The sequence below is a fragment of the Micropterus dolomieu genome, linkage group LG03 (genome assembly GCF_021292245.1).
Source record: "Micropterus dolomieu isolate WLL.071019.BEF.003 ecotype Adirondacks linkage group LG03, ASM2129224v1, whole genome shotgun sequence".
In the NCBI taxonomy this organism is placed as follows: Eukaryota; Metazoa; Chordata; class Actinopteri; order Centrarchiformes; family Centrarchidae; genus Micropterus; species Micropterus dolomieu.
The window spans coordinates 18,706,545-18,733,926 of NC_060152.1; the positions used below are offsets into that span (position 1 = coordinate 18,706,545).

Sequence of the window (27,382 nt, forward strand, 5' to 3'; positions counted from 1 at the left end):
GATTCTCTGGCTGCAGCATACATAATACAATTATAAAAATAACTGCTTATTGCTTCATACCTTATGCTTATTTCCTTTGACTTATAGACACACATTTGTGTTATTGGAGGGCGAGTCCCCAAAACACAAAAATGCAGCAGCAGTGGCCCTGAGGGCTCAACACTTATGCAACTTCAAACAAAAGTTGGAACAATACAATTAGAACCATTATATCTACCTCATGATCACTGTATGAAAGCTGGATGGGGTATTCCATATTGGCATCACAATTATTCCAATTAAAAACTTTGCAGCCACCAACAGATATGGACCATCAAGCTTTTATTTAGGGATCTTAATCACACTCAGTTTGTCAGCACACCTTAGAATACAATATTTGGTCCAAAAGAACAAAACATGATAAGCAACTGACATTTAAAAATATATAAAAAGCAAAGCAATTATATGATCTTTTTACATTTGATTGAAAAATATTGTTTACCTATTTCACAGTGGTTCAAGTATCCGGGCAGTTAAGTAACTTCTATGTCTGACACAATTTGCAAATATGCCGTTGTACCCATGGCTCATTACTTGGTTTTCTTGGTCTATTATCAGATCCTGTCTAGTACAACAGTGTGAAGCATTCCCCCCACACACAACAAGTTTTGTAATATCCATGTATACCATCATTCAAATCATCACTGCCTGATTGAGAACATGGCAAAGTGGTAAATCTTGATCTCTTCTCCTTACTGAAAACCATCTGTCAAAGAGTTATTGCCTACTTCAAATCACAGCAGATTGCTTTATGGAACACACTGCCAATGAGCAACTTCCCCCCATAGGTAGCTGCTACAGAGGAGCCCATGATCACATGGCCGTTGTCGGCATACACCTGAGTCACCACTGGCTGATAAGAGTGAATGTTCTTGATGTTGATGACCTAAGAAAACATTATAATGAGAAAGAAATAATTATAACAAGGTGTAAATATTGCATATTATCAGTTGATAAGGTAAGCAGAATATTGCAGATATAGAATTATAGACTTTAGTCTGTTTTGTAATGATGGCGGATCTCTCACAGTTTACTATCTGGTAAAAGTGAAGGGACAAACCTCTGATCCAGGTGGGTCCTTGGGGTCGAACATGAAAGCTTTCCATGCATTAGGGTGACAGCCTAACCACAGGTCACCAGTTTCAAGGTCAACTTCAACATTGTCACATAGTGAATCCACAGCCACAGACTGGTAAAGGTCATAGATAAGGTTATAATTCTACATTCATCATGGTTTCTTGATTACCTTAAATTACAATTCTAGCACGTATTTCGCCTATTGTTTTTCGGTCAATGTATATTGGTTTTGAAGCGCTTTAACCACATAATATTTTTAATATTTGCTATTTGTGCCTAATCTTATTTGTCTTTCAAAGTAAAGACTTCGAAATAAAATCCACTTCCAGTAAAGAAGTAACTGTTAGTTTACAGCAATAACCTTTACCAACTCTATTTGCCATTTTCACCTTACCTTAATCATTGCACACAAATCTAAAAAAACATCACAATTAACATTAAAAAGGTACAGGAAATTTAAAAACAAGAAATACTCAAATGGAGTTTCCTTTAAAGGACACTTTCTTTTCATTAAAACTCTGCATTTATTCTGAAAGTAAAGTCAACTCCAGCTGGTTAACAATTCAGCGTTAGCATTTGTTGACTTCAAGATTTTTGTTTCAAGATGATGTGATCATATTGTGTTATTCTTTAACTAAATTCTGACGTCTAAATAAAATGATTCCAGTTATTTAAGTTTGTTGAAAGTGAAAAATCCTGTCCCATACAGTGAAACTCAATTTAACATAAATTGGATTCTTTTAAATTTGGCATACATCATCCCTAATATCAATATTCCCCAGCCCTAATGTCCTCAGAAATGTATTCATAAGTACTACACTTCCCACACCAGCATTGCGCAGTATAATTTTTGTATAAAAATAACATCATAAGTATAAAATGTTATTTTATTAATTCTCCTGAAGCATACTAATTCATCTTCAAATTAAAGCAGCGCACTTTCATCTTGCTGAAAATTTGAGTTATTTACCTTCACAGAGACCAATGCATTGTCTTCTTTCCGCTTGAGCACATGCACATTGTGGTCAAATAGGTCTACCACATATATATGCCTATAAATGAGAAAGAATATTAAAATGAAGAAACTCAGACCTCTGAAGCACGAATGACTGCGTGCATAGCCCTGCACATCATTCTTACCTTTTGTCTGGTGAGATATTGATGCCATTTGCAAAGTAATACCCCTCAGAGACCACTTTTACTTCCTCAGGACTGTAGTACACAACGTTGGTCCAGGGCTGAGCCAGAAGAGGCTCCACCAAACCTTTAAAGATCTCATGTGTAAAGTAGTGATCATTGGTTGCATAGAAGCTTTCAACTCCCACTGCAACAATATCGTTCACACTGGAAAGATAAATCATAATTGAACAATTATTTTTATTATATACACAATAATTAAATTACTAATTACACTATGCATATATTTCTGTATAAATACATTACATGGGATAGTTTTACAAATATTGTTGCAAACTGACCATATGCCCCTATTCAGTAAATCTCAAGTGCAGTTCCTGGTAGGTACAATTTAATTTTGTCACCAAACTGTACCTGTAGAGAAGCTCATGTTTGATGGTTTTCAGATGCACCAGGGAGAGGGAGTCCTCAACAAATCTGAACAGCTCTACTTGACTTTTGTGTTGAGGATGATTGACAACAAACAGGTATATTGTGTCATCTGGAAATGAGGAAAGCATTGTAAAAAGTATTTATTTATTTGCAAAAACCCCAAAATCTTCAGTAGTTAAACTGTCAGCTGAACTGAAAATGATTTTTTTGTATTGCAAAATGTATTCTTACTGTTAATGTAAATCTGTTGATACATAAAATTATAGTTAAATCTGGAACAAATTCAAAAAGCTGGAAAAAAAGCCACTGGGGTTTTTGCCCTTCAGGTGCCATCTCGTAGAGACTTGTGTGCAACCACACTTGGTGGTAAGTGCTTTTACCACTTGTGTCGGTGTATACACTGATGCCATGAGGGTTGAATGATTCCAGATCAAAGTTTCTTGGCATGCGCAGCTCCACTGGTTTCATCCGAGGATCTTGCATATCGAGGGAGAAGATTTTTCCTGTCTCCTCCGAGGATGGCAGCCCAGGATACTTCAGACCCTTTTAAAAATATACTAAATTATACAGACTATAAAAAACATTGCACAATAAATTATGATGCCATACTTTGAGTAATACATGTGGACAGTGGATTGGAAAGGATGCAGCCTCAGATTTAGGGGTATTGTATAAGAACTTTTCTTTTTCTGCCTAGTACCTAGGCTAAATCTACAAAACCTACATGTTTTTACGCAGTTGAAGAGATGCTGGTACATATTAAGAGAAAAGCAGGCAAACCAATTGACCTTTATAGAAAGTTCATGTGGTTTATAGTGGGATCAGGATGGATTTATTTCCATTTTTGGAGATCACTGGAGGAACTAAACAAACAAACATTAAGGCTATGTAGAACATAACAATAATACATCTGCAAAATCAGCAGATTAGTCCACAGACAGAAAAAACCTGGAAACCATTTAATCATATTTTTTCAAGCAAACATGCCCCTAAAAAGCTGTTGAAATGTGAGTATTTCTTGCTTTTTGTCTGCTTTATGGTCATTGTACATGTATTTGGGGTTTGAACTGTTCACCTTAAAAAAGTATTCTGTGGTCATGTAGATTTGAATTAATGTATTAGATAAAATATATTCAATATGATTGTGTTTTTGATTTTGAGGCAAATATTTAATTCAATTTCAAATAAAACTATTTGGAATAAAATCCACCCATTGTTAGTTAAATAAAACATAAGCATTATATTTATCTAATCCCAAATATAGAGAATATTGAGTGAATTCAAATTTATGTAATCAGCATGGCGAGGAAGGGAGTTTTTGTTAAAATTAGCTAATAAGTCTCCTGTTTGTTTGAAATACAAAATTTACTTTGTGAATCATGTTTTTTTAAATGTGTCTGTTTAGAATATAGTGTTTTTTGTTGGCAATTGTCATTCTTGTGGTGTTTTTTTTCTATAAAGTATATGGTTTACTATTGAAACCAGGAGTGAAGTGCCTGTTTTATTTGATAAGTTCGGCTGCACTGATCATTGACCAATATATCGAAAGCAATTCTCTTATATAGGCGAGTCTACAAGCAAATGGCAATTCCTTTGTGGTAGTGATGGCAAGTTTGAGTCTTTTGACAGACTCGTTCATTCAAATCTCGTTCATTAAAATGAACCAATCTTTTTTTGAGTCATTTCATTCATTTGAACTTATTGTAGCGCTGCAGCCCTCTAGTGGGCGATTAAAAAACAGCGCCGTTCTCAAACACAGAAGGCTACCTGGCTTGCTTTATTTGACAAAGTATAATGCACAAATTCACCTCTTGACTACTGTATATTATCATTATATAACAACAAAACCAAATTCAAACCATGTAAAAACCACAGAAATATGTTGTCAATATGTAATCACCACTACTCCGGCTAAATTCTTCCATTTTCACAATCTTTCCCGAGTATACAACCAGACCAGCCATATAGGCTTATGTATATAATTACTATCATTATCTCTGAAGTGCTCATTCATACAGTAGCCTAACGTCCCTATTCATGAGTAAAATATTAATATCAGATTTGCAGTAAATATATTGAAGTAATAAGCTTGATACACTATATGAATAAACACACTAATTAAGATTCAACCAATTTAATAATAATCTGGATCAAGCCACCAAGTTCTTAAAGAACTCCAGCACAGAGAGTGGAACAAAGAAATAAACACATGAACGCAGCAGTTTGGCAGTTCTGGACGCAGAATGGGCCACATCAGGTCCAGATTCTGCAGACAGAGAAACAAACATGAGCACATCACTCTCAAACACTGCAGGTTGTTCACCAGTCACGAGCTGTGAAACAACAGCATGGCTCTGTTGATAAATAAAAAGGAAAAGTTACATTGCGTTCTCTGGCGGACCTGGATCAGCTGTTAGCTGTTTACAGGGATAACGCTAAAGTTGCTACGTGGCTGTGTTTTAATGTTTTAATGACCGGGTCTGTTTGTTTTGGAGAGGGGACTACCTCTGAGGTAATTCGGCTCCAGGTAGAACCCTGTCAGGGCTCTGAAGTGGACCCAGAACAACTCTCATTAGCTGTTAGCTGTAATGTTAAACACTAGCAGGACTAAAGTTACGGTGCGGCTGTGTTAAAACTATAACTTCACTACATGCGCAACATCACTGCGTTGTAATAACGTTATGCTATATAAAATGTCACATAATTAACAAAATAGCTATATAATGTCAGTCCAGTGACTGTTACCTGACAGCCGACCTGCCTCTCATTTTCCGGCGCTGGCAGTCACTCAGCCTGCCAACTGAATGAAAGACTGAGGAGGACCCATGTGAGCGGTGAACGAGTCGTTCATTCCTGCTCCACAGTAGGAGCTGTCACATGACAAATGAACGACTCAAACATACCCACAGTTGAGAGTCGTGAACTAATCAATTCTGTTTCCTGTGCTGACGGAGCCCATGCTGCTGGTGTGTGACGAGTGAACGTAAAGTCCAAGATCCTTCACGTATGCGTGAAAATGAACGAATCACTCACTGAGACAACCCATTCCTCCTGAGTCATATACGCGATTAGGTCTTATGAACGAAACTTTCTTTGAACGACACAACACTACTTTGTGGGGGGTCGGCTGCCCCCATGCAATCTTCCTTATATGTGGATGATTAATACTCAATTATATATCGTTGATATATAGAATTAAATTAATTTTCATTAGTACTATTTACACATTAGGGAGTTTCTTTTTCAAATCAACTCAATATTTTTGTTTAGGTTATAATTAATTCTGTACTGTTTTCTATTTGAATCTACTCTTTAAATGGATAACTATTAAGGGTCTCATTTAATTAATATTTATGTTATGTTAATACCAAACATTGTGAAATTTAATTAACAATATTGCTTGTAATCTGTTGCCTCATTTTTATTGAGTAGATATGGTGTATCTTTTCTTACAGTGTTGGCCAGACAAAATAGGACATTTGAACATATAACTTGGACTCTTAGAGACTAAGGACATTTTATAGTCTAAAAGATTAAATGATTAAATGTTACAAATGTTAAAAACATAACAACAATGTTTGTTAGGGCACACAGAAATGAAATAATGAACTTTTTAGTACCAGAACAGACTAGCCACAGGGGTGGTTTTACTGACAGGAAAAAGATTACTTTGTTGAGTTGTTTTCTATTGTATGTTTGTTTAACCTTTGCAGGGTAGGCCTACACTTGGCTGCTCTTCCAACTCAAAAAAGTAGGCCTACTTACAGTGCTGATAAAGGCAAGCCCGTCTCCAAGGATCGTTATATCCTCTGAGCCATGATCTGAAAGCGCGATAGTTGCACAAGTTAATTTTGCTCCCTGATGTTCATCTCAAGTCTTTCCTCTGGCGTTACTTTAGCCTACCCAGATTTTTGAGTGCGACACAGTTGGGGAGGTGATTCTGGACCAGCTCCCTTGAAGCGAAGGTCCTTCTCCTGCAACGTTGCAGAAGTTACATTAGAGCAGGTGGGCCGCAACAGTTTTTTTTCTCTCTCCCCAACAAAACTAAATAAACTCGGAAACAATCAACATTATTGGGGTCGTTTTCTATTTTACCTGAAGCTGATAATCCTTTCTCCGAACAGCACCGATAGGGCCGCTATTACAAGCGAGATAAAGACTAGCTTTCCCATTTTGCAATCGCGACAAGAAAATTTCCGAACAATTGCTTTTGCTTGATTACTGAAGCCGAGGCATGCCACAGCATGCGCGGTGCTGCCTTCAGGACTATCGGAAATATAATAGCATATATGTTGATTTACGTTGACACCTTGTATTCTTCGCATTGCTACATTTCCATCTTACATGTACAAATACTTCAATTAACTATACTGAAAATGACGTCTTACAGTTTACTCTCTGACACAGGCCTACGTTTTGATTTACGCGGGGCCCCGCCTTCTCTTACAGCTGCAGAAAGAGTGGCCCTATATTGGTATCTCTTGGCTTATAAGATAAAATGTATGACATGTATGTTTATTGTTAACAATAAGCCCACCGACAACAGAACACGAGACATTTATACGTGTGAGTTCCAATGTACTAGAAGCACCTGAATGCAGCATGAATCCATATTGGCAAATTGGATCTAAAAACAGCTCTAATGCTACAGTTTCAGATGTCTGCATAAAATGTGTGGATTTAGCCTGCTCTAGGTAGTTAGTTGAAATAAAATTATTTTATGATTGCTGCATTCATTCCATGAATAATCCTTGTGGGATCATAGCAGTAGCCTATTGTCCTCATGAATGAGCCTGTGTCTGTAACTGACATTTGACCTCTTGACCATAGGGATAGTTGCATATGTAATGGCAGGAGTCATCTCTGTGTGTAATTTTAACCTTTGTGAAGCCTCTGGGAACAAGTTTAGTTTTTGGCAATGCCTGGTTTGTAGTAGCCTTCATATACGAGTGAAGCACTCATTTTTATATACAGTCCATGGTTTGGAGTCTAATATGGTCTGGTGTGTACATGTACCCCTCACATTCAGCTTTTATTTTTCTCGAGCTGAACTGCGTGCATGGTGCCTCCCTAATTCAAAACACTATGGAGAAAAGGATTAAGGATATATGCACTGCACACTCACTTTGTTCAAGATAACCAAAATAGCAGAGATGCAAATATATGACCACAGAACTAGAAAGCTGGGGAATCCACATTAAGTCATTTGGTGCCATAATTAATTCAGTATCAGATGAAAATGGCCTTGTGGGAAATGCTGACTATGCTGTTTTAGTTCCCATATAGGTTGCCAATGCAACCAGTCAACAGAGGGTATACTCAATAACGTGTAGTGCCTGCAAAACCCTGTTTAAATTGTTTATTTTTGAAGTTGTTTTTGTAGGTGATGACTCCTCCCAACGTAAAACAAAAAGTTACAAAATCGTCTATATAATCAAAATCATGTGTAAGAGACTTCATAAAAAACAAACATGAACACATACATAGACATATAGAAGTGAAAGTAACATAAAATTGGCAAACTATTGACCCTGTGATAACTCAGCATTGGGTGCATGCAACCTGACAGTCACTGTAGAATATCTACAAAAGTCCAATTAAAGAATTATAGCATCTAACAACTTCAAAACACCAACAACTCCTGCACATTACATCGTGTGCAACCAGCGAGCACTGTTAGGTGGGGCACACCAGACTCCTGTCTCTTGTTTTGTGAAGTCGTGTAAAGGTTCACAGTGTAGTACAGCAGGATCCCCATCAAACAGTTTCAAGCAAGACTGTATATTTGAAACATACAAAATAAATTTTATTATCCATTCTCTTCATGTCTACATCTTATTAGAATTTCTAGACAATGGCATTGTCAAATAACACCCAAATTAATTCTAATAATCCTGACAGGTGCAACAATACATTTCTGTCAAGTCCAGGTGTCAAAATATAACTGAATGTGAAAAGCAATTTAAATCTTCTTCTGTTATTTTCAACATAAAAAGGGGAGCCATGGCCCTGGGCCGCAGTGAGAGCTAGGCAGGACATGGCCATGAGCACACAAACACAGGTGAGGAAGTGGCTTCAGGGTTGAGCCCCAGTGGCTGCTGGGACTTGTGTGGCCAGAGTGTTGGGAGCAGAAATGACGGGTGATCCAGCAATGTTAGCCAGTGGCTGTGAGGAGGACATTGAGGTGATGCCTAGGAGAGATGGGGGGGCCTTATTAATCATTTGGTAATGGGTCATATTTACATGTCATCTCAATCTGAAATTAGAGTTATAACTTTGACTGCATGACCATTTTCAGATGGACCTCTTAACAATTTGACAATTTCTTTGGCTGTAAATAAAGTTAGATTTCTAATCTAAAGTCAGTCTGACTATGAATTTTATTTTCTATGCAGCCTTTCACAATCTGACTCTTACTTCTGATGCAAATAAGAGATATAACTTTCTTCAATAGATTATGAGAGAAACATCTAAAAATGTAGACTATTCCTTTAACCGGGGTCATTTATTCTGGGCAGGAATACTCACCAGCCATCATACTTGAGGAGCTGACTGGTGTGGAGCTGGTAGCCATCCCTCCAGGAGTGGCCCCCCTTCCCTGATCTTTAACGATGGGATCTGAGAACAAAAGGTGGATTTGAGCGCTTCATAAACAAAATCCATGTGTTAACGCAATCAAGCCAAGATGTAGACAGGGTAATAAAACAAACGGGGGAAAAAAAAAAAAAAAAACACTTACAGAAGTAGGGATGATCCATGGCCTCTCGGGCTGTGAGGCGGGCTTGATGGTCATAGCGCAGCAGTTTGTCCAGGAAGTCTAGAGCCTCTGTGCTGACCAGGTGCTGGTTCTCACTGTGCACAAACCTCTCCCACCTTTTGCGGGAGTGTCTAAAGAACAAACCAGCGATCAAGTATTAAGTGCATAGGTATTCATTAGTCAAAATATTTACCAAAAAACATTCAGCGATGCTTCAAAGGTTGAACAGCTACAGGTTTTACCTTCCGAGGATGTCATTGAACCGTGGATCCAATTCAATGTTGTACTTGTCAATGTAGTCGTACAGGTCCTCAGTGCCTAGCACTTTTGCAATTCGCACAAGCTGAAGGTTAGAAGAAATATAATTTCAATGATTACAAGAGTACAGTTACATTTATTCATTTAGCTGACGCTTTTATCTAAAGCGACTTTAGATCTTTCAGTCTCTACAAAGGCCAATCAGAAAAGCTGATCAGATGATGCAATGCGCCCAGGTATATTAACATCCACCAACTGATTTTATTGAATTTGCAGAGAAACAGAGAGAGAGGTTTATTTGTGTGTTAGAAGATGCGGGTGAAAAAAAATCCTAGACACAAATTGTGTTTCTTTTGGGCGACTTTCTAAAACAAACCACTGCTGACTAAGAAAGTCAACAAAGCAGACACATGCTCTGTTGACTTTCACAGGGAGAAAGAAACAGAGGGGGGCAGGGCAAGCCGATGTGTGCGCAGTGAGAGACAGAGGTGCAGGTGTGTGCAGAGAAGAGAGAATTGAATGGGTTTAAGTTGAGTCTCTAAGACCCCATACACACTACTCCGTTTTAAAATGAACATGATCTTCGTCCACAACAGCGTTTTAGCTGCACATCAGAATTGATCTCCGCCTGTATTAAAATGACTGAAAACGCACATGTAGTGGATAAGAAACATGCCTTTGGTATGAGAGACCCGTGTTCAATTCCCCACTGTGACACATCCAATGTGTCCCTGAGCAAGACACTTAACCCTTAGTTGCTTCAAAGGCGTGCAACCTCTGACATATATAGCAAATGTAAGTAAATGAATAAATGTAATGTAAACATGAAACCGATTGTCTATTCCATAGTTACAGAAGATTTGGCGAAAGAATAAAGTACTACAGACGAAGAATCACACCAGATTTTATTATTTGCATTGACCAATAACTTATGAATGTGACATGGGAGTTTAAAGTGACTGTTGCGGTGAAAAACAGACTGGGAGTCGTCACAAAGTAAACGGCGACACGCACAGTACGAGTGTGTACAAAATATTTTAATAAAAATACCATATTAAAAACTCTGCCAGTAGCAATGTGTTTCTGCTTTGCATGGCTTATAAGACTCAATCAGATAGCCAAACGTAACGTCTGCGTCATCGTTTCTGAAGTCCTCAGTTTTTGCCTGTCTTCACTAAAATGCTACCCGGAGTTTTAAAACGAGAAATAGGGTCAGCAGCATTTTCAAACTTCTCCCTTTTAGGCCTTCGTTTTCGCTGTTTTAGTCTGGACGGTAGGTGGATACGTAGCAAAAGGTCTCCGTTTTAAAACGAACGCATTAGTGTGGATAGGGCCTAAGAGAGAGTAAAATATGTTGCACATGTTGCCTGCCACCTTCCACCTCTTAATTTTGATACTTAACATACATTTTTTTAAAAATAGCTAAACAATAAATAGAAGGCTTCCCCTTCCCCCCCGTGATCAGTATTGGTTGATACTGCCCTATTTTCACATATTCTAGGGTCAAAATGAACAGTGGGTACAACATGTTTTGGAATCCGTACATTTGTGGCCTTCAAAATTACATCCACAGAAAGTTGTTCTTTTTGCCACTGACAGGCTTAGACTCTTATACCAGATGTCTGGCAACACCATGGAAATATACCTACGAGTGACACCTGGTAAAACCCCCTCTTGTGAGAGGAGAGTTGCTGCAGTAAGACGCCGGTGGAAACATTACTCAGAGTTGGAGGAGTTTGTTGTGTATATAGAGGTTCGCCTCTCCCAAGATGTCAGAGTGAGAATTGTCCTTGAGCGAGACTTCTGTTTCTGGTTAGAAACAAAGGGTGTGACCAGGGCCCTGTTTCAGAAAGCACGCTTAACAAACTCTGCACTTATCCCTGAGCTCTGGTTTGACTGAGCCTGAGGTGGGAAACTGAATTTCTGGTTCCAGAACAGCTGATCAGAATAAGTTCAATCAACTCTGACTATGTTGAGCCTGATTGAAGCGTGTGCGTGGGGATGAAAAACAGCCATCATCAATGGAGCTTGGATACTATGATTCACCATGGCAACGGGTCAATAAAGGCAGATCCTCCATTTTAATCGGGTGGAGCTATAAAAATGAATGCTGCCAATGCGGGCTATGATTGGCTCTAAAACGCAGGAGTGGAATAAGGATCCATGCGATAAATGTGTTATTATTAGGCTACTATACAGCGTTGCTCATTCATCATTTTCATCATTCATCAATTTCCTTAATGAATGATAAAGTGCTACAGCCCATTACATTCGATTTTAAATAGGAAGGCTATATTTATTAAGCTGTAACCCGAAGCGACAAAATGCCGGTGGCAATCGGCTACCTGATTATGAAAATAGGTATAGAACAAATATAAGACACAGTTTACTCATGAACCTGTGATTGTAAAGTCAGTCACACCCAGCAGGTTAGCCTATTCATTTTTTTTTGTAGTGGAAAATGTGTGTTAAAGTCTATTTTACATTAATAAAATCTTGCTCATTTTGTATTTTATTAATGCTGTCAAAACACATTCAGACTATCAGCAGCTAATAATGAAAAACTCACTTTTAAACCTTATTTAGGCCTAGGTTTGTTTCAGCTGCACCACAGTCATCCTCACTCAGAAATATTCACATTAACTTCAGTTGATAACTACGAATGTTCCAATCAGTGCGATATGAAAGATAACTGTTAAATTTTAAAGAAGCACTTTTGGGTGTAATTTTGACAGGCACAATTCTCCCCAAAGGAATACGTTGCAGCCACTCCAGCCGGTTTGCAGCTGCCAGCTGAAACAAACTACTGCACAGATCCCAAAACATTTTGTACCTTCTAATCATTTCACCTCCAAGATTTGTGAAAATGGGTTTAAAAGTACCAAAATGACCCTTTAAGAAGATTATTTTATTATCAAACTTAACTGAATCATTGGACATCCCACTGTAATTGGAAGGTAACATTAAAAAGGACTTAACTATGTTGGATAAGATTCATTTTGATAACACACGTCCCTTTATTTAACAAGCAAGCATGTCGAGTGTACAGTAATTAATTTAAAAAAAGTCTACACCATTTGCCTGATTACTAGATTGTGTATCTATAGAATTGAAACACCACATTTCAACCATAGTGACACATAGGCTCAAACACAATCCCAGATAAGCCCTGGAATAAACTGGAAGTGCTGTGTTCAATTTTACAGTGAAGGTAGGGAAAGCCAACACAACAACTGACACCATCCATGGCAGTAAAACATGTTATGACCTGTGTCCACTAGTACAATCTTACATTTATCTTTTACCCCTTTTGTTTTACATTCAGCACACCAAACTCCCTAAAAGTTAATAATAAATGATTACCCTCATTCAGTAACTGCTGAGATACCTTTAAGAAATACATAAAATCCCAGGTGCTCCAGCAGAGCTGCTATGTGGCGAAATATTGGGCACGAGGACAATGTGGTTTGACTGTGTAAAACTAACAATGCCATGTATTATGCAGCCCAAGACACTGCTCTCTTTAGGCCACAAGTTTGTGACCACATAAACAAAAGATGGTAAAAAGACCCCATTCATCATACCTGATCGTAGTTGTCATGACCGTGAAAGAAAGGTTCCTTTCTGAAGATCATGCTGGCGAGCATGCAACCCAAACTCCACATGTCCAGGCTGTAGTCGTACATCTACAAATAACAGAGAGGTGTCGAGGTTTGAACTGGTTTCATGGCTGCATTTAAAACTCTGTCTTCCTTAAATTAATAATATAAAATCCTAAGTGCCATTTTGACCAATGTGTGTAAAACTGGAATGACTAGACATGTAGGGGAAGAGTATAGAAACCTCACCTGGTAGTCTACCAGCAGTTCAGGTCCTTTGAAGTACCTGGATGCCACTCTCACATTGTATTCCTGGTTTGGGTGGTAGAATTCGGCCAAACCCCAATCGATTAGGCGGAGCTGCAAGTTTAAAACATTTAGTTGAGTGCAGTTTTGAAAATTGGAATTAGCGGATGTCACAGCAGAGAAGACGATATATGAGAAAAAAATGGTCAGCATGAAACAATACCTTTCTGTGTTCATGATCAATCATTACATTGTGTGGCTTGACATCTCTGTGCATAATCCCCATACTGTGGCAGTAATCCAGAGCCTATCAGGTAAGGTGGGGGGAAAAGACGTTAAGATGTTGAACTGATCAAACCAGAGCTTGATACATTATTTCTGGCAAATATTAAATAACCAATGCAGAGCATAAAGTTAAGAAATCAAGTGTACCAAAATCTGTTTCTTACCTTTAAGATTTCGTACATGTAGAACCGTATGTCAAAGTCAGATAGGGTTTGATACAATTGCTGTTTAAAAAAAAAAAAAAAAAAAAGTATGAGGCATTTGGAAAAGGTCATTATGAGCATGTGCCCGGGTACAAGGATAAAAAGCACAAATCTTTACCTTGAAGTCTGTGTTGTTCACATGTTCAAAGACAAGAGCGGGGGTTCGGGACTAAAGAGAAAGAGAATACATGAACATGTGTATTTATGCATGAAACCTTACACACCCACAAACCCAAAATTGTCACAGTACAAAAAGGAGAACCAAATTACCACTGGATCCTTGACGATATCTAACAGCGAGATGATATTTGGGCCACCCCTCAGATTTTCCAGGATCTTTATTTCTCTCTTGATTTTCTTTTTCTTGACCGGCTATGAACACATATTAGCCTTGTGAGGTACATGAAATGTCCACTGAGGTGACAAAACAATGAAATTTTTTTTGCAAAACATAAATAATTAATCGACTATCTCCATACCTTCAGTATTTTGACAACCACTTTCTCGTTGTTTGTGATGTTTATGGCTTCAAACACTTCACTATATTTGCCTCTTCCTAGTTTTCTGACTAGCTGATAGTCATCTTGGTTCCTATAAAACAAAAAAGCCTTGGTGAATGACGCTGAGGTGGCTCACCCAACAAATACAACTAATGCCAACTTACCCCCATTCAACAACATGGGACTCATAGTCCCAATATTCCCGAGGTCTCTGTGTGTTTACATCAGGGTAAACTCGAGAGCGACTTGGAACAGGGCCAGACATATTCTACACCGGATCTTCTCTAAATCTCCTAAAACAAAATAAACAATTTCAAAGAGTGTTGTTACTAAAAACAGCAAAATTAAATAAAAGGGAGTAAACAGTCAATTCAAAAGCATTCTGTGTACTAATTACTGTACAATGCACTCCACAACACCATAATGCTAGAAATAGGTGATATAAAAAGGTAAATGTATTATAAGGTAACAATACCTGGGAGGTTCCCTCCAGGATGATGGTGATAGATGAATCGGAACAGGAACAGTTGAGATGCCTTTATGGTAAGAAAGCTATATGGGCATATAGACACAGTCCAACCATTCATATAAGTTCAGCAACATGTGTAGAACTGAGAAATGTTTATAAACGATTAACAGGCATTTCAAGAGTTTCAAATTAAAACAGCTGTTTTGCACATGCTATGGGAAGACAACAAACAGTGAAACTAACAAACTAAAATAGCAATAAGTTATTTAAATAACAGACATTATCTACTCAAACTAAATGATTGATGTCTAGTGTGTCTAACGTTAAATACGGTAGCGTGTGAAATTCAGAAACCTGAATGTTAAATGGGGGCATCCAACCAGTCTAATCAGGAGGTACAGGGTTCAATACAGTCATCACTGGGGGCTACACCACGGCAGTATGTCCTGTTGAAAATAGGCAGAAAGTAGGTTAATCAAAATCAATTCTATCAATTAAGCAAACATGAGCAAACTGTGTTAGCTAACGTATGCCTACCAATCCAGATAACATTAGTAGGTCTGCGATAAATTATATGGTTTAAGAGAAGTATCCTATCGACAATAGGTCTCTCTGGTACGAAACAACAGCTCAGTTACTGCCAGTTTGCCCGCTAAACTAGTACTTTGATGAAAAGGTGAGCGTACGCACAAACCCCCTGTGGCTGAAGGCCCGCACAAGTGCAGCGGAGCTAACAGCTAACTTGGCTATCAAGCAAACCGGGCAGCTGGTTCGCTGCTAGCGAGATAGCATTAGCTGGTCAACAGCAGAGGGAAAAGCCGGCTGGAAAGTCACAACTATCTTTCGACCCCTTTGTGGGACTGTAAAGGGGGGGAAATAGACAACCCGCGTCAAAATAGCCAAGAAACTATTCTACTGGTCATTATTACTGTAGAGTTAAACAACAAGCTTCGACAAAGATATTACCTAAAGCTAGGAAGTGCTACGCTAACATGCTAGGGGAGTGAATAGCCTGCTGGCTGGCGAGGAAACTGACTGCCAACGCCTTGAAAAAGCCTCCTAGAAACACTGTGATCGAACAGTAGAAAGCCATCACGGGTGTTTCTTGTTCCCAGCTTTTTCTCACATATGAAACACTCAACGGTAGTTCCAAACCCACGACGATTTGTGGTTAAATAACACGATTACCTCTCAGCGATGTTGGGACGTCAATATGGCGATGCCGTGGATCAAGAGCTTAACGTTAGTGCGAATAGCCTTTCCCGCAGAGGGCGCTCTCCTTTTTCTTGTTCATGGGGGAGATTGTAGCTCCCTCTGCCACCAACAGGTCTGACTGAAGTTAATAACTTTAAAGTGTAACTTAAAGTCACACATGTCATGTTTTTTTTAGTTATTTAAAAAAAGAGCATGCATGTTTGACTACCACAGGGCCTGGTATAATATTGTTGAGGGCAGATATTGAGTGGGAATACATAGCCCCCCCCCCCCCGCCTTTTTTTGTACATAGTAGCCTACAGAAGGCACACACGAGATTGCAATTAAAATAATTTCCAAACTCACTGGGCTCACCTGATTACTGCATTCCTGCGGTCTCCATTTCAGGTTATTTCTACAAAGAGACATTTCTAGAGACTACTGCTTAGTAGGGCCTGTTTTAAAAAGGTCTTTGTTCAGGTAAAATATAGGGTTCACTTGGTAAATGGACAATAGTGAAGTAGTGACAGAAACAATGCATGTTTTGTGGCATCATTTTAAAGGCTGCTCCAGTCTGGAGCATTTTCCTGAAGTAACAGATTACCTGTAATCAATGCATAATAGAGATAAAGACTAATTCTTTCTGGGAGTTGGAATGTGGAGAAGATTTCTTTTCATCTTGAATTGATATAATGAATAGGCCCTTGTAAACATATCCTGAAGCCTAATTGTTGCTCTGCAAGTTAAGCACTGTTAAACACATAGAAGTAGTCTTTGCAACTCAATCTGATACATCTGGTCAGAATAATTAGCTAGGGAAAGGCCTATGAAAGGTGAAAAATCTGGATATAAAGCAGCAGTAGATAAAAGCCCACAGCACCCTTGCTGACAAACAGTGGAGACAGCTGGGGACCAAAGTCAACAATGAAGCTGTGAGTTTTCATATTTTGTCTAACAAATATCTGTCTTTTCAAACATCTGTCAGTGAAATGTATTTTATTTGCCAGCTACAAATGACAATTTGAATTAATTTTATTTGTTTCAGCTTTGTGTCTATTATACTTCTGCCATTTGCAAGTATGGTTGTAACAACCCCTGTCAGAGGTAAACCAATCTGAAGAGAGAAAAAATAATCAAATGTTGTTTTGAGCCTACTCAAACTTTGTAATGCACATGTAAGACTTATTAAATTATTTTTTTCTTTCTTTTCAAGCCCAAAGACAAAATGTATTAAGTCTCCTAAATGGTGAGATCATTTATGTCATTTATATGAAATTTTATGGGGGTTTTTTACATGCAAAATAGACATAGTACTGCTTTTTGAAATCAGATGAATGATTGTTTAAATCACTACTGTGAATCTTAATCACATAACCTGTTCATTACCGTTGTTTTAGATGCACTTGCACCAATGACCGAAAAGACCATACCTGCAATCATAACAGGTCTGTGAATCAAAATGATACTATCAGATATACTGAGATAAATTCATTTTTAAAACAGGCAGGTCAAAGTGCCATATGAATAGCTCATCTCACATCCTCGAGTACTTTTTGTTCCTCAAGAACAGAAACAAAGACCAGTTCATGAAAGACAAAAAACAGAACAACACATACAATCTATTGTTTATTGTTTGCCTTAATCTTCAGGGTTTAGTGTAGCAAGCACGTTTGACATTATCTGATCTTTACCATATACAACCAACCCAGTTTGTATCAGCATGTATTTTCTCCTGCTGCAGATTATAGAAACCCTCCAAGTAAACCTATGAAAGAGCAAGATTCTGACATTTTTGTGCTTTTTTTCTGTAGAAATAAATAAATACACACATCAAAATACAAAACAGCTGTGCATCTATTATGCTTATCATCAGTAGACTTTTAAATCTAAATTGCAGCAAACTAATTTACAGATTTGTCAGAGGCAAATTCCGCAGAGAATTTTGACGCCAATGGATTTACACACAACATATTGATGCAGATGTTGTGGCCACAACTTTTACTTTTCCCAGATGCATTAAAAGACAGCCATGAGATCGTGATTCCTAACGCTGTGGAGAAAGATAAGGCACCATCAAGGAGGAACACAGGAGTAGACCAAGACAATATGAGGCCGATGGATATGAGCAGCAGGCTGGTTTGGGACCAGGGGAGCAGAGAGCACAGTGGGCCACACAGGCCACACCAAGCAAGCAGAGAGCGGACTGATCTTAACAGTGAGGAAGGAATGATGGTGTATGCTCAGGAGGCTGAAAATTTGCCAGGAAAGCAAGTTATCCATTTAAATGAAGACCAAGTGACTGACAGTGACAGTCTAGAAACTATTGTCCAAAGAAAGGCAACACCAGGAAGAGCTAATGGATTAAATGGTATGTTGGCCCCAGGCCCAAGCAAAGAACTGCTGGATTGGGATAGTTTGGAAGAAAACAGACCTGCTCCAGTGGGCAACAGAGGAGATACATACTATGATGGTGAGACCATATTCAAGACATTACTTAAAACAAAATCCAAGAGTTATGTTCTGAGCAATCAAAGACTGAACAAGTGATTTTAATATTCCCACAGAAACCAGAGAATTTATCAGCTCAGAAACTTCTCCAATTGGTAAGAACTGTTTTTTCTTCCCCTCAGTGAATACTGTAACGGCAATGTTTGATTCCCTGAAAGACCCGTCATTTTTTGTAATCCTCTTTCTCTTATGTGCTTTTAGCACCTCCAGAGCACATGCCCCGTAGCTTGTCAGTTCCAGCCAAGAGCCGAGCCTCCTGACGATCATACGAAGGTCTGTTTCCTCAGCATTTGAATCAGACAAAAGTTTTGTCAAATGCTTATGTCTCTGTTCACCCAGCCTGGCTTTGGAAACAACTCCACGACATGCTGTTATATACATGTTTACCACATAATGCACATTTAAATGCGTTACATTTTATTTTTATCTAATTAGAAGATGAAATGGTTTCCTAGATCTTGCTTTGTTGTTCATCTGGCATGAATGTAATGTTGAAAACCAGTTGTTTTTTCCTCTCTTTCTTTAAGATTCTATTACTTCCTCATAATGAGTCAGGGTCCGCTATCTGTTGAGTCATAGGAGGCAGACATGCTGCATCCAAATACAGTTGCTTCTGGGACTTTTTCATCCAATTTTAGATTTTTACATGTATTGTTTTGGTATGTGATCATGTGAACAAATTTAAGAAATAAAGAGGTTTTGTGTTAGGCTTACTCATGGTAACTGGTTATGGAGTAAGCTGCTACAGTGTGAAATTTAGTACGAAGATTGTGGTGTAAAAATGTTAGAAAATGAAATCGGAAATGAGCACAACAACAATTTTTGATGATTTTGAACATAATCTATCTGAGCTGGAAATGCATTGCTTTTATCTCAATATACAAAGTCTTTGTATGTTTTCATTGTAATGTGAATTTGTGTAAGTCATTTCCTGAAAGAAAATGTTAAAAAATGCATCTTTTTCATTTCCTTTGTTTTATTCTGTAGTTTATTTAATTTATAATTAGTTATGTACAAATACATATTTTAAGACATCTTAAGATTTACAAAAAACACGGATGTGATACAGCAAACATCTCATTTAGCACAACACAGTACTCCATTTAAAAAACATAAATCAATTACATGCAAAATACACATATCAGCTGTTTGTTATTACCTATAATGCTGCAGGAGTATACGTGGCAAAACAGGATGTGTGTAGAAGAGTGTGGTGTACTTGTGTAGAGAAAATAATTACAGACAAGCCATTGTTGGGATTTTTATAGTTCCTTTGTTTCATTTCCTAAAGTGCCGAAGCTCACTGTACACATCTGACTGGACTCCATGTAACTCCTACAAAAAGTCAAAGCAATTCATCACGGAAAGTCCAATATGTACGGTAAATTTGATTAAACGATTATCATATTTTTTGTCTTTGTGACTTAAATTATAACACAGTTCTGCTTTACCTGGTAGGGGGATTCTACGACCTCTGTTGCCATTTTCTTTGATATTGACAATGGTGGATTTCTTTTTCCTGCAAACATTTTTAAAAGTGTCAAGTTACTGCCCACCGACCACCCAGCATACTCACAAATACACAGAGAGGTAGTGCTCACCATCACGAGATTCCCATTCCCTCTTTCTCTTATGGTGAGTTGCGAAGCAGAAAACAGAAATGGTGATAAGGATAGTCAAGATAATATCAGAGGCAATAATGCCCATTATGGACCCCATATTTATAACATAACAGGAACCACACTCTGTGAAAGAGAGACGACAAAGGGTTTTAACATGCAGCATCATGTTCCAGCATCTCACACGAGAAAAAGATTTAGGAAAGCTAGATACCTTGCTGTCCTTCTGCAGATCCTGAAAGACAGAAGAGTTGATAAACGTCAGGTAGGCTATTAACTACAGTTTGAGTCATTGCCACAATCATTCACCGTCAAAACACACGTAGTACACCACTCACCAAACAATGAACCCACAATGCAAAGACCGTCAGACATCTTCTTGATGTTGGTTTCTTGTAAAGGAGGAAATGAGAAAGAGAGGTTTAGGGCCACCGGTCCTTCTGTTCTCTTTCAAATGGCCGTGTTCTCACACCCATAAACAAGATGCTGGAAGACAGAGGTGGGAGGGTGCACAGATAAACTGTCCACAGGCAATCTGGCAGTGGCGTGAGGGCTGTCAACATGTGACTGAGTGAAGGAGGAGGTGGGAGTCCACTGAGAGAAGAGGAAGCTGGTGTTTCTGTTTCTTCTCTGTAATGTCAAATTCATGTGAGGGTCTCATATGAACAGAACTTCTTCCACTCTGTCACATTTGATCATTAGAATTCAGGCCTTTATTTTGACTTTTGAACAGCATAATTGTTCTTTAAATTAACTTGTCCACGGGATACTGAGATAAGCATCTGTACTATTTCAGGTCAGTTTCATTATACTTGCAGTTTCTGCTGAAGTACATGCGATCGTATCTCCAAATAGAACATTTCCTCATGACCTGTGGTTTGCTGTAGGCGGTTGGCCACAGTCACTGCTACCTAGTCTGTGAGCCACTGTTAGACCACAGGTTTATCTCTAAAGATGCTGGGTTGTCAGCGAAATGAAAGCATGTCTTTGTTTTTGTCAAAGAGACCTTTATGTTTCATAAGTTTTAAATGGAAACATAAAGAGTACATAGTACATTAAGTTAATTTAATTTGTAATTTCATATGTAAAAAGTTCCATTTTAAAACATTTAGAAAATCAGGACTGAAAGTCCATTTCATAAAGATGAGGCTATAAAATTTATTTAAAGGAAGACAGCTATTTAACAAGCCAGAATTTCTTAAACAGATTGTTCCAGAAGCTACTGTAGGTGCCTCAATAGCAAAAGCATCATCCCCTCTAGTTATATATTTAGATATAAATGTCATGAAGCAGTAAGATGAATTGGAGCCTTTTGACTGCATTTTGATTTGTAATAATAAAGCACTATGTATAAAATATTTGTGAGTTGTAACTACTGGCTTTATTTATGGTTAATTTATAATGCACTAACACTTACAGATCATTTATAAACCACTTTTGCGTTGTGGTGGTTTGACCTCTGTCCTTCTGTGAAAAAAACAGCTGTATAGCAGCTGGACAAAAATCCATTTATTAACATTTATAGTTATAAACTTGCTGGATTGTTGTAAAAAAAAAATAAAAATAAAATAAAATTATGACTTAATTAATAGGTAAGAAACTCCAGACCTTTTATTAATGACTCACCAGCCAGATTTCTCCTAACCTGGGAAACCGAAAGGCATTCTTATAATTAATCTAATGAATTAAAACTTGAAAGAACTAGCTGGGCCTCACAGCAAGAAGGTCGTGGGTTCAAACCCTGTTTGCCCCGGCCTTTCTGTGTGGAGTTTGCATGTTCTCCCTGTGTCCGCGTGGGTTCTCTCCGGGTGCTCCGACTTCCTCCCACCATCCAAAGGCATGCAGGCTAGGTTAATTGGTGTCTCTGAAATTGTGCTTAGGTGTGAATGTGAGTGTGACTGGTTGTTTGTCTATGTGTGGCCCTGCGATGGACTGGCGACCTGTCCAGGGTGTACCCTGCCTTTCGCCTGATGTCAGCTGGGATTGGCTCCAGCCCCACCGCGACCCTGTACGCAGGATAAGCGGTTGACGATGGATGGATGGAAGAACTAGCTGGACTTGAACCAGGGACCTTTCACTTATGTGGACAAAGTCACAAACCCATAGTCCACCAGAACTCAACCCAGGTGAGAGCTGAAGAAAATTTATTTAGTATTAATGAGAAAACCAAACATGAGTTGCAATTGCTGGATTCCAGGGAGTTAAACTCTCAGTGTCAATGTCATCCACAAAACAGTGAAAGAAAAAGAGATAAACATTTAAAGCCTGGAGATCTTACACAGCCAAACTCAGGATCATCTTTGAAATCACTTCTTAAAGCTTTTATATTATGGCTTTTTCTTAACTAGTGCTATTTGTTGGAATTATTATTATTTTATTTAGTTTTTTCTATCTACATTTATTTGTTTTTACTGGTAAAACTGTACTTGTACTGGAATTGTTGGGTCTCTGTAAGTAATATTGTAAAGAGAATGGTCTAGACCTGCTCTATATCAAAAGCACCCTGATATAACTTCTGTTATGATTTGGCGCTATATAGACAAAATGTAATTGTAAAGGACTTTGTTACTTTGTTTTGAAAGGTGCGATATAAATACAATTATTAATATTAATAATATTACTGGACCCATAATTGAACCTTGAGACATAGATTATAGGAGCTGATGACAGGAGGATTTGTTTTCAAATGGGAATTAAAGCTGTATCAACCAACTGCTGGTATGTACCTATATTGCAATGGTACATTGTGTCAAAAATTGTCCAATTGTAAATTAGAGATAAGTCAGCTCTCAGCAAATACAAGCTCAAGGGAAATTTTGTGACAGTTTTGAGACCATTTATCTCTAAAACCTTCTAATCCAAACCCCGTGGCTGGCCTCTTGAACAAATCACTCAGGGTTATCACAGGGTGTTTCCACTGCATACACAGACTACCTCCGGTTAGTGATAAACAACACAGTGCACCTATGGAGGAGGTAGATCAGACAGATATCACACAGATATTGAATTGGCTTGGCCAACATGTTCTGTGTGTTTGACTGAAACAGCAGAAAACAGTTTAACCACAGTATCACACAGCGAGACTTAACATCATTTGCCTCAAATCTAATCAGGTCACCAGTTACACTACTCAAAAGTAATTTTAGTACAGCATAATACAAATAATAAAGGAGAAGTATTAAGACTTTTGAAGCTCGCAAACGCATGTGAACCAACCAACATACAAATGCACAAAAATAGTATTTTTTGAACACTGAAAATGTTCTACTTTTGTTATTGAATGGTAAAGTATATTCAACATAAATCCCACCTGACATGGACAGACTTATTTTATTAATGTGCTAAAGCTGAAAATTCAATTTTATCAACATTTTTCTTTATACATTGCCAACTCAGTGGTTTTTCAAATAGTAAAACATGTATGTAAAACAATCTTGAGGTCCTGTTACAAGTTTCAGTATATATATTTTGCTACCAAAAGTTAACTGAAGGGGGTGCTGTACGGGGTAGTTACAGTTCCACCATTTTAAGAAACTTGAAAGCATTCAGATTGGTAAGTTTGATTTAAGTTTCTGTTAAGAGTCTGACACACCTCTTATTTATAGGTTTTGTAAAATAACTATAATAATAATGTACATGGCTGAAGAGCACAAGCACACTGTGAGTAAATATTAAAGACTCTTAATAAAGTGCTCTGAAGCTTTTATATAGGACACTAAAACTGTTGTAGATCCAATGCATTGTATGTAATACTAAAATACTTTTTTGTCACATAAGAGGTATGACTGTGTTTATTGTATGTGCAATGAACTATTACTAAGCAGACATTTAACAAATCCCTCTTTTACAACATGAAAAAATAGGACCTCAAACAATTCACATGATTTCACAGTGTATCACACCATCTTTAGATTAGCTCTTGCAGTTGGCCCGGACATTCATATACACTTTGTCAGCTGTGAAGACATGAGAAGAGAGAATTATTTGACATTAGAGACTTACCAATAAATAGTATTGATATAGACCACTGACACTCTTGGCAGGGATAAAGGAGTAATTAAGTAATTAAGAAAAGGCCAGAAAATGTTATACATGTAAAGAAACTAGAATTACTGCCCCTCTGCCGACCAGTCAAGGTGCATTTTGCATCCACATCTGTCCAGACTCATAATTATGTAGTGAATACTCAATACTTCAGAAAAAAGGGTATTTTTTGGCTAAATGTAAGTTATCCCTATTGATGATGCATATGTGTTATTCCAGTGAATGTACATTGTTGAACTGATTAATGAAGGACTATTATAGATGAATAGGTTAAACCGGAACAAATGTACTGATTACTATGTAAAGATGGATTCTTATAGAGTACAGCTGAACAAAATGAGGTGCTTGTATCTAGGTCCACGCCAATACATTGTTTGCAGTCAAGTGATTCCGATGACACTGGAAATTCAGAATGAGGCAGGAATTGTAAGGCAGAACTGACGACTGCCCGTACTGTACTATTTATTGTTTACTTATTGTGTTGTCCCAGTCAACATGTGTGAAATCTTGAATCATCCAATCCATTCTTAAATTAGGGCTAGAAACCTATGTTGAGGTTGCAATGACTATAGACTTTTGTGTCAAAAGTTTCACCTAGTCAGTGTCCGACTAACTGTGAAATATGGTCACAATCTCCCCTTCTCTTCCTGAGGTATAGTGATGAATAACGGACAAAAAATGTGTTTTTTCTGGACATCGTGATGTCACAATGAAGTTGACCTTTGACCTTTTGGGTATATACTGTAACCACGTCATTAAATATTGGTGTGTATTACTGCATCACATCTTGAGTTAGGTCAATTTGAGGTCACAGTGACCTTTGAGTCTAAAGTGTCACCAATTCATTGTCACTGATACTATGAAATATGGTCATCAGTTCCTGAGTTATGGCCAAAATTGGGTTTTGTGAGGTCACAGTAATCTTTGGCCACAAAATTCTAATCAGTTTATCCTTGTGTACAAGTTGACATTTGTGCCGAATTTGAAAAATTTGCTTTCAGGTGGATATCGTGTTCATAAGAATGGGACCGACAGTCAACACAAAAACATAATGCCTCCAGCCATGGATATTGCCGATGCTGAGGCATAAAAATCTTGTCAATATAAGAACTTAAAAAATGTGAGAATCGTAACAAAACATCAGTGTAAGAAGGCATGAGCAGTTCTGAAAGGCGTCTGGGGGAGCAACTGATCCCTGATGAACCTTTTCATCTACATGATGCCTTTACTGTAACAAACGCCATTACAGATATAAACAAAAACATGACTTATTTCAGCCCTTGTACCTCACCATTATCTATCTTCTGACGTCGAAAGCTGGCACATCGGTAAGTGACAATGACAATGATGAGGGTCAGCAACAAATCTGCACAGATGATGCCTGCTATTGTCCCTGGCTCAATCTTGTAGCAAGACACAGTGCTCTCTGGCAAACACAGGCAGACAGTGAATGAACAGACAGAATGAAAATAAGAGTGGGATGGAAGATGTGAACTAAGAACTGACTGGAACAAATGATTCATCAGGTGTTGTTGCCTGGCTCTGCATTTGTGCTTCTTGTTTTTTTCTAAATGAAAACATTCATAAAAATGTAATTTCAGAGGTGTGTGTGTCCTCTTTTTCTTGTACATACCTGTGAGTGCCACGGCCAGGTCTTAGAGAAAGAAAAGAAACAAACATGAAAACATCACAGATTCTGCTTATTTGCTCTTTATGACATGCAGCAGCACATTTGGCAGTTAAGTTTCCGCTGTGCAAATATTTTGTGGTTTCATTTTCCTGTGTTAAGACCACCTTAATGTCTCTGTGCATGCAAGGAGAGAAAAGCAATGCTAACGTACTTACCAAAAAGAAAAAGTAGGACAACGATAAACAATTTGTTGTATGCCATTGCCAAGTTTATCCGCTCAGTTATGTGGTTTCTGAAAGACGAAGAGATACTAATATTTATCTTGTGTTACAAGCTTCAAAAATAACCGCAGTTAATAACTCCTGTATCACAGTAAGTCACAAGTTGCTGAAATCATTAACAAATTCCTAAAGGATTTCTCTGAAATCGTTCAAATAGATCACGATCAATCTCAGTCAACTACATTTTATGTGGCACATTCTGCATTCACTGTTGCATAAACAAACATTTCCCCAGATTTCTCGGTTGGGTATCTTCAATCTAAAACGACATACAAAACCATGTGACTTGACTTACATTAAATGCATTAAAGATGGGATGTGGAAGAGAAAGTCAGTGTGAGTCAGATCCTCATACCAGTTCTGCCGTCCAGAATCCAAAAGATGATGTGACTCAAGTTTCCCAGTAGTTTTTGATTTTGAGGGCTGACGTCTGACGTCTTCCTCTGCGGGGCGGGTGGTTTATGGTTTAACTGTGACAGAGAAGATACAGATTATGATAGAATAGAGTAGATTACACTTAAATGTCCCTGATAAGATTGTCTAGGACCTTGCACTCTCACTTCCAAAACAACAAAATAAACCCACACAATTCACAGAAATAAAATATTAGAAAAGATAATGAACAACGAATGTTTTACCTCTCTTAGTTTTAAATATCAACAAATCTAGGTAAAAAAAAAAGTATGAGGCTGTTCTCTACATCCGTTGTTGCTTGTTGTTACTCACTGCAGATAACATGAGCTAGATCGTCTTCAGGGCCTGCTCACAGATCATCGATGGAAAGGCGCAAAAAGAACATGGGCTCTTTAAATGCTAACCCTGTGTTCTTCACTCTCGACTCTGACTCTTTACTCAGTATGTGGATACACTCACAGTGACATTCAAGGATTTATGCTTTGATTAAACACATTTTTACACAACCAATTTTGGCTCAGTTGTCAGCTTTAAAATCCTAAAGGGTGTTAGTTCTATGACAAAACAGTTGAATTTATTTGTGTGGTTAGTCTCCAGTTATGTTTTGCAGTGCCTTGCCTTTGAATTAGATTGAGTCTGACTCTGTAACAGCAGATGGAGCTGTCAGACTTCTATTGACAGCATTCATCC

General features: G+C 38.0%; 5 protein-coding genes across 10 annotated transcripts; 1 reads left to right on the plus strand and 4 right to left on the minus strand.

Annotated features, from left to right (window-relative positions):
- Nucleotides 1–304: 304 nt before the first annotated feature.
- LOC123968453 (serum paraoxonase/arylesterase 2-like) lies at nucleotides 305–7,047 on the minus strand. 2 transcript variants are annotated; one of them, XM_046045228.1, is made up of 9 exons: nucleotides 6,781–7,043; nucleotides 6,589–6,659; nucleotides 6,451–6,506; nucleotides 3,066–3,228; nucleotides 2,668–2,794; nucleotides 2,257–2,460; nucleotides 2,087–2,168; nucleotides 1,100–1,228; nucleotides 305–925 (listed from the first exon to the last, which is right to left on the minus strand). In XM_046045228.1, the coding sequence occupies exons 1-9, from the start codon at nucleotides 7,008–7,010 to the stop codon at nucleotides 764–766; spliced, it is 1,224 nt and encodes a 407-aa protein (XP_045901184.1). In that variant the 5' UTR covers nucleotides 7,011–7,043; the 3' UTR covers nucleotides 305–763. The 2 variants fall into 2 exon arrangements, with proteins under 2 accessions (XP_045901184.1, XP_045901185.1); XM_046045229.1 differs by lacking the exon at nucleotides 1,100–1,228 and having other exon boundaries at nucleotides 6,781–7,047.
- A 982-nt stretch (nucleotides 7,048–8,029) lies between these two features.
- Nucleotides 8,030–16,335, minus strand: LOC123968572 (casein kinase II subunit alpha-like). Of its 2 annotated transcripts, none has more exons than XM_046045424.1 (15): nucleotides 16,191–16,335; nucleotides 15,357–15,448; nucleotides 15,009–15,085; nucleotides 14,698–14,826; nucleotides 14,513–14,624; nucleotides 14,304–14,405; nucleotides 14,152–14,202; nucleotides 13,995–14,054; nucleotides 13,769–13,852; nucleotides 13,549–13,659; nucleotides 13,285–13,386; nucleotides 9,685–9,785; nucleotides 9,425–9,573; nucleotides 9,214–9,303; nucleotides 8,030–8,876 (listed from the first exon to the last, which is right to left on the minus strand). In XM_046045424.1, exons 4-15 carry the CDS (start codon nucleotides 14,796–14,798, stop codon nucleotides 8,761–8,763), a joined length of 1,179 nt encoding a protein of 392 aa, XP_045901380.1. In that variant the 5' UTR covers nucleotides 14,799–14,826; nucleotides 15,009–15,085; nucleotides 15,357–15,448; nucleotides 16,191–16,335; the 3' UTR covers nucleotides 8,030–8,760. The 2 variants fall into 2 exon arrangements, with proteins under 2 accessions (XP_045901380.1, XP_045901381.1); XM_046045425.1 differs by lacking the exon at nucleotides 16,191–16,335 and adding an exon at nucleotides 15,540–15,736.
- Nucleotides 15,357–20,112, plus strand: LOC123968574. 4 transcript variants are annotated; one of them, XM_046045429.1, is made up of 8 exons: nucleotides 15,357–17,128; nucleotides 17,242–17,300; nucleotides 17,410–17,442; nucleotides 17,594–17,641; nucleotides 18,208–18,666; nucleotides 18,761–18,799; nucleotides 18,906–18,977; nucleotides 19,232–20,112. In XM_046045429.1, exons 1-7 carry the CDS (start codon nucleotides 17,121–17,123, stop codon nucleotides 18,962–18,964), a joined length of 705 nt encoding a protein of 234 aa, XP_045901385.1. In that variant the 5' UTR covers nucleotides 15,357–17,120; the 3' UTR covers nucleotides 18,965–18,977; nucleotides 19,232–20,112. The 4 variants fall into 4 exon arrangements, with proteins under 4 accessions (XP_045901385.1, XP_045901384.1, XP_045901383.1 ...); XM_046045428.1 differs by having other exon boundaries at nucleotides 19,996–20,112; XM_046045427.1 differs by having other exon boundaries at nucleotides 15,357–15,468; nucleotides 17,000–17,128; nucleotides 18,906–20,112.
- On the minus strand, nucleotides 19,953–20,743 carry LOC123968575 (transmembrane immune signaling adaptor TYROBP). The gene is made up of 5 exons (XM_046045430.1): nucleotides 20,662–20,743; nucleotides 20,538–20,558; nucleotides 20,306–20,449; nucleotides 20,156–20,223; nucleotides 19,953–20,039 (listed from the first exon to the last, which is right to left on the minus strand). The coding sequence occupies exons 1-5, from the start codon at nucleotides 20,696–20,698 to the stop codon at nucleotides 19,983–19,985; spliced, it is 327 nt and encodes a 108-aa protein (XP_045901386.1). The 5' UTR covers nucleotides 20,699–20,743; the 3' UTR covers nucleotides 19,953–19,982.
- A 2,891-nt stretch (nucleotides 20,744–23,634) lies between these two features.
- Nucleotides 23,635–26,707, minus strand: hcst (hematopoietic cell signal transducer). The gene is made up of 5 exons (XM_046045647.1): nucleotides 26,574–26,707; nucleotides 26,213–26,289; nucleotides 26,001–26,021; nucleotides 25,659–25,793; nucleotides 23,635–24,279 (listed from the first exon to the last, which is right to left on the minus strand). The coding sequence occupies exons 1-5, from the start codon at nucleotides 26,582–26,584 to the stop codon at nucleotides 24,236–24,238; spliced, it is 288 nt and encodes a 95-aa protein (XP_045901603.1). The 5' UTR covers nucleotides 26,585–26,707; the 3' UTR covers nucleotides 23,635–24,235.
- Between the last annotated feature and the right edge of the window lie 675 nt (nucleotides 26,708–27,382).